Below are 15,634 nucleotides of genomic sequence, written 5' to 3'. Positions count from 1 at the left end.
TACGCATTGTGTTTATTTGTTTTCTCTTTTTAATAAATGCATTTTTTATGTCTTTGTAAATTTTTTTTAAATTTCACTAATGAAGGGTTCGCTGAATGTGCATATGAACCGGTTGGGTTCAGTACCTCTAAAAAGGTTAGGAACCACTGGTTTAGAGTGTTCAATCAGCCTGCCATGCATGTTTTTGGAATGTGGGAGGAAACCGGAGTACCCGGAGAAAACCCATGCAAGCCCAGGGACAACATGCAAACTCTGCACAGGGAGGCCGTAGCTGGAATTGAACCCAATACCTCTGCACTGTGAGGTCGACGCACTAACCACTGGACCACCGGGCCGATAATTCAAGTATTCAAAGTTAAAATAAAGAAAATCTTATTGAAAGTAAACAAAATATTCCAATCAGAATTGATTGTGAATGAATTATTCATTGCAACGCCTCTCATACAATTACAATATTGATATGAGCTCTTTTTTATCACGTATAACTACTTGGAGGAAAGCAAATGAATCCCCAAAAATAATTACTCATCAATTCTACAGCTATGCGCTTATTATAGGAATTCCAAATTAAATGACACATCACCTGTAAATGGGCTGACACAACTTAGCATCGGTGTTGGACTAATTATAACACTTAAGTATTACAGTATGGTTGTGTTGAAATAGATGAGCCACGATATTGCGAGGGTTCCCTGCAACGTATTCTGTGAATTGCATGTGCACATTTTCGGGGTTTTCCAAACCTTCGCTGCTCGGGGCATGTCCAGCCTCGTCAATCGTGTCATATCGATAGGTTAAGAGGCGTCGTGTCACGTTCACTAACTCACTGATTAGTAGACACTTTGGTAATCCACACGGGGACCTGAGCTATTGGGTTGGCCCATTGATTTCGGCACTGCCGCCGCCAGCCGTGGGGTCGGAAGTGAGCCTGACGCTATCGATTGGCCCCGCGACAACCCCGCACACCGCGTGCGGGCATGCACACAAACATACACCATGAAGGGAAATATATTTATTTATAATAATCAATAATCAGAACATAGTTTTAGACTGAAATCATTTAGAATTTTTTTTAAAAACTGTTTTAATATTCAGAATTTTATAGAACGAAATGATTAATTGCATTGCATCTTAAATATATTTATATATTTTTTATTTTTAAATGAAATTATGAGGGTAAAAAATGAATCAAAATACAAATATATTATCAATAAATACTTTTGTAATTACAAATGATGACATATTATTGTATCATGTGTTTGCGTGTGTTTGCGTTTGCGTGTGGGCTCGAGTTCATGGCGGTTAAACATTTTTCTTCCTTCTTAATTGTTTTTACTCGGGCCATCGGCATCCCGATTAGGCGCCATTGATTCCCCTCTGCTAACTTCATTGATTTCTACATTTCTCATTGATCTCCGCTTCTAAATCTGCCCGCACGCGTTCACTGTGTCTCCTTCTCACGTCTGTGTGTGTGTGTTTTTTATCAGCATCCATTCGTGTTATCTGTCCACGCTTGATAAATTTCCACCAGTAATTAACAACACTTCAAAGTTTTGCACGGACCATTTTTATATCCGGCCATTCGCTGGCACCCATATCACTCACCAGACTGGGTGCAGCCATTTAAAGCCATGCAGCCTCGAACCTTCTGACGCGCTCCAAAACATGTTTTTTTTTTTTAAAGCAAGATTAACACATTTTACATCGAAAATGATGCAATTTTAATCACATTGCGCAGATTATTCCACATTTTTTTGAGGGCAACCCATTGAACGTAATCAAAAACTGTTTATATTTATTTGCAAAATAATTCCACTGGGGAAACCGTTCCCAAACGTCTAAATGGCGTGTGTCTCTACACGCCATCCATTTTTTGAGCTTAAAATTGTTCGCTAAAAATGAAACTGTAGCTTTTTAAAGCTGCGCACTCCATTTGAGATTTGGCGCACCTCCTCCACTTCCTCTCGTGCTTATTTATTTCTTTTCTCCATTTCCCGCACTCCGCGCTTGATCCTCTCACAGTTGATGTCGGTCATATCACACATTCTCAGGCAGACAAGGCGCATCAGCGCGGCAGAGGTTACGCCGGCTTGCAAAGCCGCATCCGTGTCATCGGCATAAACGTTGGCCTTGATGGGGCCGCGATCGTGCCAAGCTAAGCGGTTTAGGCTGCACCCTAGCGGGGTTTTCGCGCGTGTTACGGCGTCTTTGGCGTCGGCGCGGCACATTACGCCGCTCATAAAGCCATGGGAGAAAAAAAAAATCTCCCACATGTTGGCATAAAACGAGCACTTATGTACGTTTTTACGCTAGTGAGCTGCGATGCTAACGCGGCGCCGACGGTGCGTTTGGCACTTTCTTTTTGTTGTTGTTGTTTTTTTTTGTAGTGCATGGTCCGACTGCAACTAATGGCTACGTGGCAGCCATATTGGCAGCATGAGGAGCACCCTATTGATGATATGTCACCATTGATTACTTTAGGTGGCCATTCCACGCCAGGCCAGAAAGTTGCTCAAAACAGATCCCCTCACTTAAGATTTTCATGTGTTTTGTGTTTATTCCTTTAACGGGTGTGGGCTAGTGAGTGATATCAGAAGCTGGAATCCGGTTGGCCGGTTAGTCTTAGTGTTTCATTTCGTATTTTTCAGTTTGACTGATCAGTAAACAGACGAAAGTGCTTTCCTTGCCCACACGTGGGGTCGTCAAAGTGTCTTATTGTCTGGTGGTGCTATCTGGAGCTTGTCTAACCAACTTTATTTTCCTAGTTTGTTGTAGAACAAAATGTTTTAGGTCTGTAGACATTTTGGTATCCATTCGTAGTAGATCGACCAATTAGGTTTGAGCTTGCACTGTTTCCGCGCGGATAAAATCATTAAATTGGAAGTTGTCCCTTCGAAAGTGTATGATGAAATAAAAACATCTCGCATCCACACTAACACTCTCCTTGGGCTGTGCGCTAAACTTTATTCATTGCTGATTGTTGTTGTTGTTGTTTTTTTTTTTTAAAGATATCTAGGCATGCTTGTGTTAGTGCATTTCGTTGTTTGGGCACACTCGTGCTCTAGCTTGTGACAAAATTGTGTGTGTGTGTGTGTGTGTGTGTGTGTGTACGTGAGTGATCAGATGTGCGTTGTGGCATGTGTCCAGCATCAGATTATTTTTTTAAAAAGTATATTAGAGGAGGACGTAAAAGAAAAAAAGAAAAAAATTGCTATTGATGAGGGCCGCCGTGCGCCATATTGCTCACCTCTCCTTCACACACTCACACACACACACACACACATACTATCCCCATCTGCGATGGACGCACAACACACACTATATTTTTCAAGAAATAATTGCTTTTGTCTGGAAGGAGTTTGGATGTGGGGGCTCCTGCGCGCTCAAAGCCTTTTATCTGCAGAGGGGGGCTCCGGAGGGCCGAGCGGTCGTTGCGTCCGTTCTCTCGCTCGCTCATTGGACACGCGGACGTCATCTGTCAATGGGGAGGGAGGGCAAGAAAGAGACATTGGGAGGAGGAGGGGGTTGTTTTAGCTTGTTGGGGCTTCTTTGTAATGCCATACTGAAGGACGGGAGCCCAGTGGAGGACATAATATTAGGTACACCTGCACCGGCAACAAATGTGCCCCGAACGAGTATCGTGCCCTCCATTTTCATTGATTTTGATTGCACGGGTAGACGATGCATTTTAACCTGGCCCAACGAGCATTTGCCTCATCAAGAGTCTTGCGATATCTGTTGCATGAGTGTAGTTTTGCACAACATTGATTCATTGAAATGTGTTCATTCCAATTTTTTTTTCTTTTTTCATTCATCTTGCTCATTGCATAATCGGATGATTTGCTGAATGAAACAACTTATTCTCATTTTTCACTTATTGAAAATGAATGCATTAGAATTCATTAATGGTTCAATACACAGAACTTCATGCATTACAGAAAAAAAATCCCTCCTCTACAAATGCAGCTCCCTGATTTTTAATTTTTTTTCTCTCTCCTCGTGTGCCGACTTTTGCCCACCCACAGCCGCTCATTGTCACGCCGCCGAGTGTCCGTTTCAGTTTCGATAGCGTCCAAGTCAGCTGAGCGGCGCTTTCCCCGTATCCGTTGCAGTGCAAAGCGCCGACAGAGATCCCGCAGGGACTGTAACGGATCAATAACTTATTAACACCTGGTCCCTTCAGGAGCGCACGAGAAGGAGAGCAGCGCGCTTGATTATTGACTGCCATATTTACCGTATTGATTAGTATATTTGAAAGAATCTTTATTGGCGCCGAAGATGATCTGTAGCGTTTACTCACACTACATAGTCAACATCTCGACTCGCTATTGTTGCAACTACCGTTTCCTTCAAATAGTACTTGATGCCTTGATTTAAGTCCAGTTTTATAGTACATAATAAAACCCGAGTAATATAATGGAATACAGTGATGCTGCAAGCAAGTTACTCACTATTGGCTGCCATTTTTGTCAGGTTCCGGACCGAATCGAAAATGTTGGGGGGGGGGGGGGGTGGTTCCAGAAATGCAGACACAAATAAAGTGCGATAACAAAAATATTTATTGACAGAAAAGCGCACCCACAAAGTACAAGCGGAAATCGCTGGTCACAAGGAGCCAGGAGAAACAAGAGCGCTTGCAAAAGGCAAAGCAGTAGGGAACACCAAGAATAACTAAACGAAATATCAAGAAGCCAATAACGTGAAGCCAAAGATTAAACAAAAAAACATACCTACAAAATAGAATCTACGAATAACGAGAGCGACGATGGAGGGTTTCGAGAGGTCTAGAAAACAACACTTGAAGCACGACAGCGAGCAAGGTCAATAATCCGACAAGAGACTCGGCAGCTTGGCAGTCCGTCAGTACTTGATGGGGAAACGCGGAACAGGTGTGCCTGCTGGAGGGAAACCCCCTTCACTCCAGCTGAAGCAAAGACGCAATCAAAGCAGACATGATAATCGAACGTCTTGCGACAGTCAATATAGCAGTCATATTTAGTCCGATTATACAAACAAGTAGACCAGTTTTGCTAAAGGGAAACCACAAAGACTTTTCCCTAAATCATTCCTCTAAGTTCCTTTCAAAATCAAGCAATCAGTAAAGTTTTTAGTAAGTTAACAACTCAAATAGAAGTATAAAAATTAGATTGCCCTTCAATGTTAATTCAAAGTTAATTTGCCTTTATTTTAGCAACTTTTGAGGTGGGATTTTTAAGGAAAGTTTCGGTTTAGCTCCAAATTCGAACACCTATGGAAGGTGCAAGGTACTACTGTAAATATGTAAACATGAGAAGAAAGAACGAGAGAGAATTGCCCCTACTGAAATATACATCAAACGCACGTGTGTGTGTGTGTGTGTGTGTGTGTGTGTGTGTGTGTGTGTGTGTGTGTGTGTGTGTGTGTGTGTGTGTGTGTGTGTGTGTGTGTGTGTGTGTGTGTGTGTGTGTGTGTGTGTGAGAGGAGGTAATCGATGCTCTCCTTGCTGATGTGATGTTGTGAATATTGGCTTCATTGTAATGACGTTTTCAGAGGATCAATTGGCTGGATCGGCGCGTGTACAAGTGTGACAAGAACGAAGGCTGTTGACTAGTAAATACAATCCAAAAAGCAAGACGTTGCTGCCCTCTGTAAGTTTCAATTTGAATTCTTCAGTTTCAATTTGAATTTGTATTTGTGAGGTTGACTTCTTTACACTGACTTATGTCCCATGCAAAACTTCAGTTTGAAAAAAAAATTACAAAAGGCATTAAAACAAAATTTTTGTCAAATTCAGATGGCACAAAAATTATTATATTTTTAAAATTTAAAAAAAAAGTGTGAAAAATTGAAATAATTTCATCTCAGAAAAGTGGGAAAAAAATTATCATTCAAATTCAAACTCAGAATTTCAATTTTGACTCAGGTCACTCTTGAATTTGAATTCCTTAGTTCAAATTTGAATTTCTGATTTTAAAGTGGAATTTCAAATTTTTCATTTAAATTTCAGATATTGAATTTGGATTTCAGAGCTTGAATTGTAATTTCCAACACTTTTTAACCATAAAATTGCGGAAAAAAAGAAAAAGAAAATTACTGTCTGTGGAAAAAAAATTGTCAGAATTCAAATTTTGAAATTTGAACTGACGATAATTTGTTGATTATGAATTCCTCTGTTTGAATTTGGATTTCTGTTTTTAAATTCAAATTTCTGAGATTCATTTTGAATTTCCAATGCTGAATTAACAATAATTTCAGTTAAGAAAAAAAAAAAAGATAATCTAGAAAAATCCAGCCAATTCCAGCCGTCTTCGGGCAGTAGGCGGGATACACGCTGAACTGGTCTCCAGCCAATCGCAGGACACACAGTGACAAACAACCATCCGCGCCCACAATCACACCTAGGGAAAATTTCGAGTGTTCCATGAACCTGCCATGCATGTTTTTGGAATGTGGGAGGAAGTACCCGGAGAAAACCCACGCAGGCACGGGGAGAACATGCAAATGCCACAGCCGGAATCAAACCCTGCACCTCTGCACTCTGAGGCCAATGAGCTAACCAGTAGTCCACCGTGCCGCCCGTCTAGAAAAAAATGATATGTATAAATTTAACACGATCACAATTCGAATTCACTCATTTGGCACATGACTCAGGAAGTATTATCAGTACCATCTGACTTTGAATTTTAATTTCTGAGTTTCAGATATTTTTCTGAGCTTTTTGACAGAATTTACATATTTTTGTGACAGTGAATTTGCAAATTTCAGATCGAAGTCAGAAATTCAAAAAAAAAAGAAGAATACATTTCCATATATTAAGCCCTTTGAACTTATAAATGTCCTGTGTTTGTGTGGCAATGTGTGTGTGTGTGTGTGTGTTGGGGGGGAGTAAAGAGAGAGAGAGAGTAAAAAAGAGTGGGGGGTGGGAGTGTGTGTAAAATCGGGGGTGGGTGTCTCTTGTCTCTTGTATCCTGGCCGAGGCGCCTCACGAGCAGCAGAGCGCGTTGAGGCTGCGCGGCGACGGAACACGACCACCGTCGTTATTAGGTGGGGGGGCGGGGCGAATCCCGCCTTGCACCGAACAACCGATAGCCGTTTCCACATGGATTTACTCATTAATTGATCAGCTCTCTTGATCACCTTTTTGTTTTTCATGCGATTCATTCAAGCGGAGAAACGGACACTTCGCCTCCAGTCGGGGGTTAGCGCGGAATGTGAGCGGTGCACATCGAGGACCCGCGATGCTGTCTTTAGGCGCACGAGCGGGAGCTTAGCGCTTCACCTGCGCCCCAAAATCCCCCCACCCCGAGCTTTAGCTGTCACTGCCAAAGAGAAAAACAGGACAAAAGAACCAAAAAAGAATTGAGACAAGATCACACTATCAAGAAACCCCCACCAAAAAAAAACCACTCCTTTTTTTTTCCTGTCCAAAGCAGAAGATCGGAGGGAGAACTAAAGCCGAGCGGAGAGCACAATAAGGAGCAAAAAAGGGGTCTCAGGTCGACGGAGGACCATGTTTGTCCCCCTGCCGGTGCCCTTCGTCTTTCAGAGAACTGCATCCGACTTCAGCGCCTGGAGACTCAAGTCGTCGCTGGCTCCGCGGTCCAGCCCCGGTAAGACCCCACCGGAAACCTCAGCGGCATTTTTTTCAAATGGAGAATAGTCATTGGACTACTGGTAATTGGACATGATTGATCAAACCAGGGAATGGTCAGATATTTTGATGAAAGAACTTTGACGAATACAAGGTATCCCAAAAATTTACTCTCTGGCCATTCTTTCATTTGGATTCATTCGCAATTGTGCAAAGCCAAATAAGAAAATTTGAGAAAGTAACTTTACACTGGTCTTCAACTGAAAAAAAAAAAGAGTAATGAATCTGTTTTTTTTTCTTTTTCACCCCTTATTGAAATTCACCTGAATTATAAATCAAAAGTTTTCCCCTCGACTGTACTATGTCGAATTCACAAGTAGGTGAAGCATGGAGGGGATTTATCATTTATTTATCAAAGTATAACATTCCTTTAATTTTTTTTTTCTTTCCAAAAGTCAGTTCAGCTTATTATTTCTACGGGTTTTAATGGGGAAGTTTGCATTCATGTTCATATTTGTCCATGAGGTAACATGTATTCCTCATTCGCGCATCCATTCCGCGCGTCTCCTCTGGCCAGGTTCATGGTCATCTATTGATTAGTACATATTGATCCGGGTCTGGGAAAGCTCAGGGGGGTGGCAAGTGAGTTTGCAAGTGTGTGTGTGTGTGTGTGCGTGTGTGTGCGTGTGTGTGTGTGTGTGTGTGTGTGTGTGTGTGTGTGTGTGTCGCTCTCACTCGCTCTCTGCGAATGAGTTGTGAATGTTTTGATCGTTTCTGTGTGTACACTAGTTATTTAAGTGTGTTTTGTAATCATTGATTCATGAAAAACGTTTTGGGTCTATTTCCCACAAATTCAAGTGTTTTTTTGTTTTGTACAAAATCTGACTCAAATCTTGACTTGCCTCCATCCACAGTGATGATCTTTTTTTTTTGTTGTTATCAGGGCATATTTTTACATCAACTTTTATTCACCCAGTAGGGGAAAAAAACACATTTTAGTGATTTTAGTCAACCCAGAAAAATGGCCGTTTTTTTCCCCCAACTCTCTTTCTAATTGTGAATAAATAAATATATACAATAAAAATCGAGAAATCCTACACATTTCTAATATGACTGATTCCAGTCACCATTTTTGCATCACCATTTTTTAAATAAGAATAACAACTTTAGAGTTCATACTTTTTCGCCGCCAGTATATTTCCCTTTAAAAGTACTCACTTCTTCATAGTGCTTGTGTGTGTGTGTGTGTGTGTGTGTGTGTGTGTGTGTGTGTGTGTGTGTGTGTGTGTGTGTGTGTGTGTTCAAGTGAGACTGGAGGTGAAAGTGTCCTCCATCCACCAGCACTGTCCCCATCCCCACTACACTGGCTCAGTTCATCCAGGCGGAAATATCTAATGGCCGCTGTGGGGGTGGAATGGGGTTTGGCATGTGTATGGGGCGGGGGTCGAGTTGCTGGTTGATTTAAGGCGGGAGGGGGGAGTGGGAGTGTGGCGGGGTAATTCAGCCTATCACCTTAAGTAGGTGTCAACGGCAGGGGGGGGGGAAATGGTGTTGTGGACATTTGACAGGCGAGGCATAATCACTCTTTGAAGTGGGGGGGGTCACTTTGTCTTTTGATGGTTGATGAAAGGAAAGTGTCAAAGAAAAGACGAATAATGAATGAGGGTTGTACGCTAACAGGGATAGTGGATGACTTCATGCACGTTATTAGCTACACCTGCAGCCAGCTAATGACGTTGACAAATGACAAACATTTCGCCGTTTACTTTTTGATTGATACTGCGAGAGATTTCTTTTGCAATGTTTTTATTCCTGCATTTGTTCGAAAAAAATAGCCTGAGAAGAAATCTCTTCGACACCCAAACTTTTTACGAAATGCTGGAAAGCTCCGCCTCTTCACTCACTCTCACGTTATGTCACCTGAAGATTGAACGTTTTTAGATAACGAGTGGAAATAGGTTCGATATGTTTTAGGGAGCCAGATTTTGTTAAAAAATGGATTTTGCCATGCTTTGGTGCAGAAGAAACGGGTCAGCCATGAGGGTAACCTTGTGTAGAGATTCCTCTTTCATCCATCTTTGTCTAGTTTTTCAGTCTCATCCCGTCTCTACAGAGACTTGGCATCTGCCAGTCCTCGTCAACTCGGACTTCCAAAGCCTTGCCGGTGGAAAAACAAACACCCGGCGCTGTCTCGTCTCCCTAGCCGACGTTGAATTGGATTTGCTCGCCGCGGGCCGGGCCCCCATAAGCCACTTTAGCTAAGTCTGTTAGCCGCAAGTCTGGCTGGCTGTGATCTGCACCTTTGACCGTGGCTGCGCATCTGTATGATTGCTTGTGACCTTTCACTCTTTCGCTCTCTTAACTCTCCCCCTTGGTGTTGGTACGCGACGGCCAAAGACCAAACCGGCCGCATTGGGCAGACGCTCGCGTGAACTCGGCTTACTGGGTTTTTCTGGGCTCAGTCGCGTCGCCTCATCAGCAGCTTTCCAGTGGGGTGGAATTTATCATGATTCCAGTCCTTTTGCGCACTGAAATATTTTGGGAGTTGCACTACCCTTACAAGTGTAATTCGATAAATCGATCAATAGTTTATTTAGAAAGCAGCTTTTATATTTGCAAAAAAAACTGAAGTGTTTCACAGAACAGGAACAAGAAAGGGTAAGGTAAGAAGAAATGCTGAATGTTTTTTTAGGCCATGCAGCAAACTCGTTCCATGTGCCATTCGTGACTTTGAAAGATGGTAAACCGAAGACTCCTTTGTATAGATGTTGCCATGACGCCAATAACCATTATTCCTCATGATGGGTGAAAGTAGATTTTTGGTTTTTTAAAAATTTTTATTTTATTTTTTCCCAGGATGAAGCACTTATTTTCACATTACCTGGAATGAAGCAGTTGAATGCTTGGAAAAAAACATGTTTGAAAGCTTTGATGGGATTTCGAGAAATCTCAGAATGGAAGAAAAATAAAAAGAAACATATTAGGGATGATGTTCATTGCCATTTGCTTTTTTTTTCTCAAAGCAAATGAAAAGAAAACAAATGGTAAAAATGGAAAACAAAAAAAAAACAATCTGGTCGATTTTTCGAAGTCCTCGTGAAGTGCAAACATGCCTTATGAATTTATCAGACCATAGAGAAAAGTGGCATTTGATGAATTAAAAATAACGAAATCTCAAGCTCTTGACTCCCCACTCAAACGCTGTGGCTCTGTCCACTGATTGTTTGCAAACGCGCTCCGTGGAAGAAATGGATGAGCTGGAAAAATACATCCACTGAAGACCACACGTAGCTGCAATATTTGCGACAGAGAGGCACAGGCTAAGTCTCAGATCCAGTCGTGATAACAAAGTAACTTGCAATAATACCCGCTGATGCGAACGAAAGTGATCATATTTGGCGCCATTTTGGCTAGGTCCCAAAAAAAAAAAAAAAAAAGAAAATCTGGAAATTTTATTAGCTAATACTGTACCTTGCTCAATTGATACCACGACACTTGTGATGGGTATTTTGTGTTGTTGTCATTTAGAAACACTTCAGGTTCCCTCACAGTGCTTCAATTTTTCAACTTGGCTTTTAACTCATTCAGTACCAGACAACTCTAGACCAAGTCTGAAAAGACGTTTAAATACGTCTTTGGGAGTGAATGAGTTAAAGGCACTCCCAAAACACTTAAACGTCAGTGCCGAAAGCGCGCACGATGTCTCTGGGCTTGTTATCCGAACATTCTTTTCATTTGGGATCGGCCGTGATCTGATGTTTGAGGCTGACAGGAAGTGACGAGACACATTGACCGCAGAGCCACTGGATGGCGAGGCAAGACGGCGGGTGTCGGCGCTTTGAGTGAAAGTTCAGAACATACGCACATTAGCACACAATGCTTTCTGCTGTTGGATAACAACCTCACACCCTGAATTTTTACCTCGCTGTGCCCGGGAGGGGAGCGGTTGCTGGTGTCTGGACCAAACGGCCTTAGCAAAAGCGTAGACTAATTGGCTCTTGGTGTGTGTGGATCTGTGACTGGACCAGTCATACTTGCTTTTCCGAGTTAATTCATAGAGAGATATTCTTAAATGACGATTCCCACATTATTTTATGAGCGCTTCATACTGATGGTAAGACGCTTTGGCCGTCAAAATGCGTTACAGAATATATTGTGATTTAAGAGTGGGACGCTGTTAAGCTATTTGCGACCCGTCGAATGTGTTGCTGTTTGAAGAGAGGTGTGTTTGTTTGTTTATTTATTTATTTATTTGGGTGGCTTTTCCAGTGTGCATCCATGAGCGGTGGGTGGCATTGCCATTCACCGTTTACCGTTCATTTATTGGTTACGTTTAATTCCTGCTTGCTGCTTGCTACCGAAGGACTTGAGCTGGCATTAAATTGGCCGAGCGCATGTTGTCATTCATGCCTGTTTACCTCCGTTAATGTGCCTTAGATCTTTTTGGTGTATTTGAGAAGCACATTAACACACGCCTCTTGCCTCACTCTGTGGGGGGGCATGCGCATCATGTCGCCTCAATATTTTGAGATAATGAATGAAAATAGATGACATACGGAGCCCCCGCTGGTTTACTCATGAGCGTTCGAAACTCATTGGCTTGCTCTAATTTAATTTGACGTTCGGAAATTCCGTGTGCACTCAAAACGAAGCGTCAGTGTACGTACTAGGCGCTCCGACTATGCGTCCAGAAGCATAGACGCGTTTCAAGCACAAGATGCTGATTGGTCGAGAAAATAGGCTGCGTACAGAAATTAACGCGGGCGGACTGCGCTCTGCCTTTCCGACCACACGCACTGTCAGAGTAGGGCACAGGCGTTAGTGAATTTCGCAATGCGCCCTACCTTTTTCCGACTATTTTCTCAACTCTCATTCTGATCCCTGTTAAATGCCCTCCCATGTGGGCAAGGCGAGCCAGAGTTACAATGTCATTTCATCCGTCTGAAGACTCAAAGGCAGCTGCTGTAGGCCACAGCTCACACACACACAGCCTAACCAGCCAACTTGTCACTCACTAGGTCACGCCCCTTAAAGGCACTTTGCAGTATCAAAATATGTTTTCTTTACATTCGCTTCAGTATATGTCATTATCTTTTCGCATATACAGTGCTATTTTTTCTTTAGCGCTCTGGAATGGATTGTTCTCAAATAACTTCTATAGCAGGGGTGTCAAACTCATTTCACATTGTGGGCCACATATAGCCTCGGTAGATGTAAAGTGGGCCGGACCATTAAAATTATACCATACTCTGCTATAAATAACCCAAATAATGTCTTTCCTTTGTTTTGGTCTAAAGAAGCACAAGAGCATTAGGAAAATGTTGAAATTTAATAAACAGATCTAGCGGATAGTCCATGAATTGCACCTTGTTAAAAGTAGTCATTCCGTGTCTCTTATGAATTTTTTCACTTTTAAATTATCCTGCGGGCTTGATCGAACCTGCTTGCGGGCCGGTTTCGGCCCGCGGGCCGTATGTTTGACACCCCTGTTCTATAGGGACAACTTATTTGATCAATGGAGTCACAGAACCGATGAAACTTTCTAAGTCAAGATTGCTCTGTACTTTTATTATTCATGTCAAAAGTACTGAACCAATAGTTTGCCCAACACCGTAAATACACCAAAAAAACGCCTTTTACACTTTAGTGGCGCTTTGTGTGTGCGCGCGCCGTCTGTATGTGTGGAAATGCGGTTGATGCACACAGGTTGACGATTCAATAATTGCACGTTAAGGTCACGTGTGTGGTTTATCTGGAAGCAGCTCACGGCGGCCCATTGTGTGATTGGTTTTAACCTTCCGCGGGTATTGATCAGCACCATTGACTTGCCTCCCGTCGCTAAGTGTGTTTGTGTGTGGTGTAGTGTGCTGTGGATGTGAAGGAATGTGTGTCTGAGGGTGTGTGTGTGTGCGTGTGTGTGTATGGATCAGATTTTAAAAAGGGGGGCGGCGGGAGCTGCGTCGTTTGCGAGCCGTGGCACTAACGTGATTGCCAATGACAAAGCGTCCGGGCGGGTTTGTTAGCTCCATAATGGGGAATCAATAGACACAACACAGATGTCAATACAACATGCTTTATTGCGTTAAGCTGCCTCACGCCCATGCCGGGCTATACACACACAGATACACACATGCACGATGCCCTGCGATGCAAGTGTACATTAAACACACAAACGCACACACACAAGTATCTTATCTCATTTGTTTCACTTTAGGGTGTTGTCATTCCAAGTACAGCATTTCTCGTCACATTTCACACTGTAAATTATGGTAAGAAACAAAACAAAACTTGAATGGCAATGAAACGTAAAGTACGACAATAGAGACCCCCGGCCTTGTTGAATAGCTGAAGCTGTACGTCAAGCAAGAATGGGAAATATTTCCACTAACAAAGCATCAACAGTTATTGTCCCAAACATTTATTGAATGTTGTGAAATGAAAAGGTGATGTAACATGGTCCCACCTTTTTTGGAACGTGTTGCAGCCATAACATTTGAACTTAATGATTATTTGCGAAAAAAGTTCATTATTTTGTCACATTATCTTGTCTTCGTAGTGTATTCAGGTAGTTTGAACATGATTTGCGAATCAGTGTATTCTGTTTTCATCACAATGTCCCAACTTCATTTTAATTTGGTTTGTGTGTGTGTATATATATATATATAAACTGTATATATATACAGTATATATATATATATATATATATATATATATATATATATATATAGTAGTGTCAAATATAAAGGAGCAAAATGTGTTGCGGATCATTTGACAATATGGCCGCTACCTGCTGCTCGCGTTTGAACTCGGCTTCACCTCCGTCGTTACTGTGGAAACATTGGTTGGCCATTAGACACACAAACAAGCAAGCAGCAGAGTCAAGGTAAAGACAGACACACACACACACACACACACACACACACACACACACACACACACACACACACGGTGGCCATCTTTGTCCTGATGGGCGCAGAAAGCATCAGTGGTTAAATTGGCTGCACTCAGGCTATATTTGACCGCCCTTGTGTTTGCGTGTGTGATTGACAATTACGTGCTATAGTGCGTTTGCCGCCATTTGTTGCCGCCTGTTTTGCTCCTAGTGTGTAACCTTGCACTTATTTCCTTCCCCTGCCCCCATCGGACAATGCCCCCGCCCCCCTTCCCCTTGGCCACAGGAGCCACCTTTTTTGATTCAACGTCGATGTAACACCCAAATCGAACTCACTCGGAGTGTGTGAATGTGTGAGTTGGCGTTCCCGGACCAGTATAGAAAGCACAAATGTCAATTCCTTAAAAAAACGTACGCACACACACACACACACACACACACACACACACACAAGAGACCCATAAGATTGCAAACAACTGCAGATGCATGCATGGATGGCCACATAGCAACCCGCAGATATCTAGTTCCAAAGGTGGGAGTCACATTATTTTCAGAAGTTTCAATTCATAAGATGCTTAAACACTGTGCTTGACGCAGGTTGTGAAATGACTGCAGTGAACGTAGCCTGTTGTCTTGTTTGGAAGAAGAATTTGACAATCTGTAGTATTCATCACGGAAAGTCCTGGCATCGCTTATATATGAGGAGGAGGCAGGAGAGAAGAGTCTAGCAACATCTAAAAGGAAGCTATGGGTTAGTCCGATTCTATTGGTGCGGCACGATCTGGGGGAGTTTAGGCTTATCCCTGAACAAGAGCGGCAATGGGCCACACCAAACCATCCTGCGGGCAGCAAATTGCCCACGGGTCGTGAATTTGAGACCCCATTCCCAGAATCTTAATTGTTGCCTTTGTCGGGCTCAAATATTTTTTTTTACCTTAACGGAAGACTTGTTAGCAAGTCTTTAAGAAGTTCCAGTGAATCTGGTCAGACATTTTTTTTTCTTTTCGAAAGATTCTGAGGTAATCATAATGGAAGGTACAAGTGTACTTTCTAGTTCATATCTGGATTAGCCGCGACCTTAATGACTAAAATCTCAAAGGTGCGCACATAAATTGCTTTCTCCACCCCCTTTCCCAGATCATAATTTTTTTCCAACCCTGAAATTTTGCAGT

General features: G+C 42.4%; 1 protein-coding gene across 3 annotated transcripts in view; it reads left to right on the top strand.

The window, feature by feature from the left end:
- Positions 1-7,489: 7,489 nt before the first annotated feature.
- LOC147190981 (uncharacterized) overlaps positions 7,490-15,634 on the top strand; it is a 36,416-nt gene continuing 28,271 nt past the window's right edge. For all 3 annotated transcript variants that reach the window (XM_086136858.1, XM_086136857.1, XM_086136856.1), the window contains exon 1: positions 7,490-7,589. In XM_086136858.1, coding sequence (XP_085992984.1) covers positions 7,490-7,589 — 100 coding nt within the window. The remainder of the gene's footprint in view (positions 7,590-15,634) is intronic.

This window comes from Hippocampus guttulatus, chromosome 18 (genome assembly GCF_054856545.1).
Source record: "Hippocampus guttulatus isolate MCC_2025c chromosome 18, RoL_Hgut_1.0, whole genome shotgun sequence".
NCBI classification, from domain to species: domain Eukaryota; kingdom Metazoa; phylum Chordata; class Actinopteri; order Syngnathiformes; family Syngnathidae; genus Hippocampus; species Hippocampus guttulatus.
This window is presented reverse-complemented; position numbering and strand designations above follow the sequence as displayed.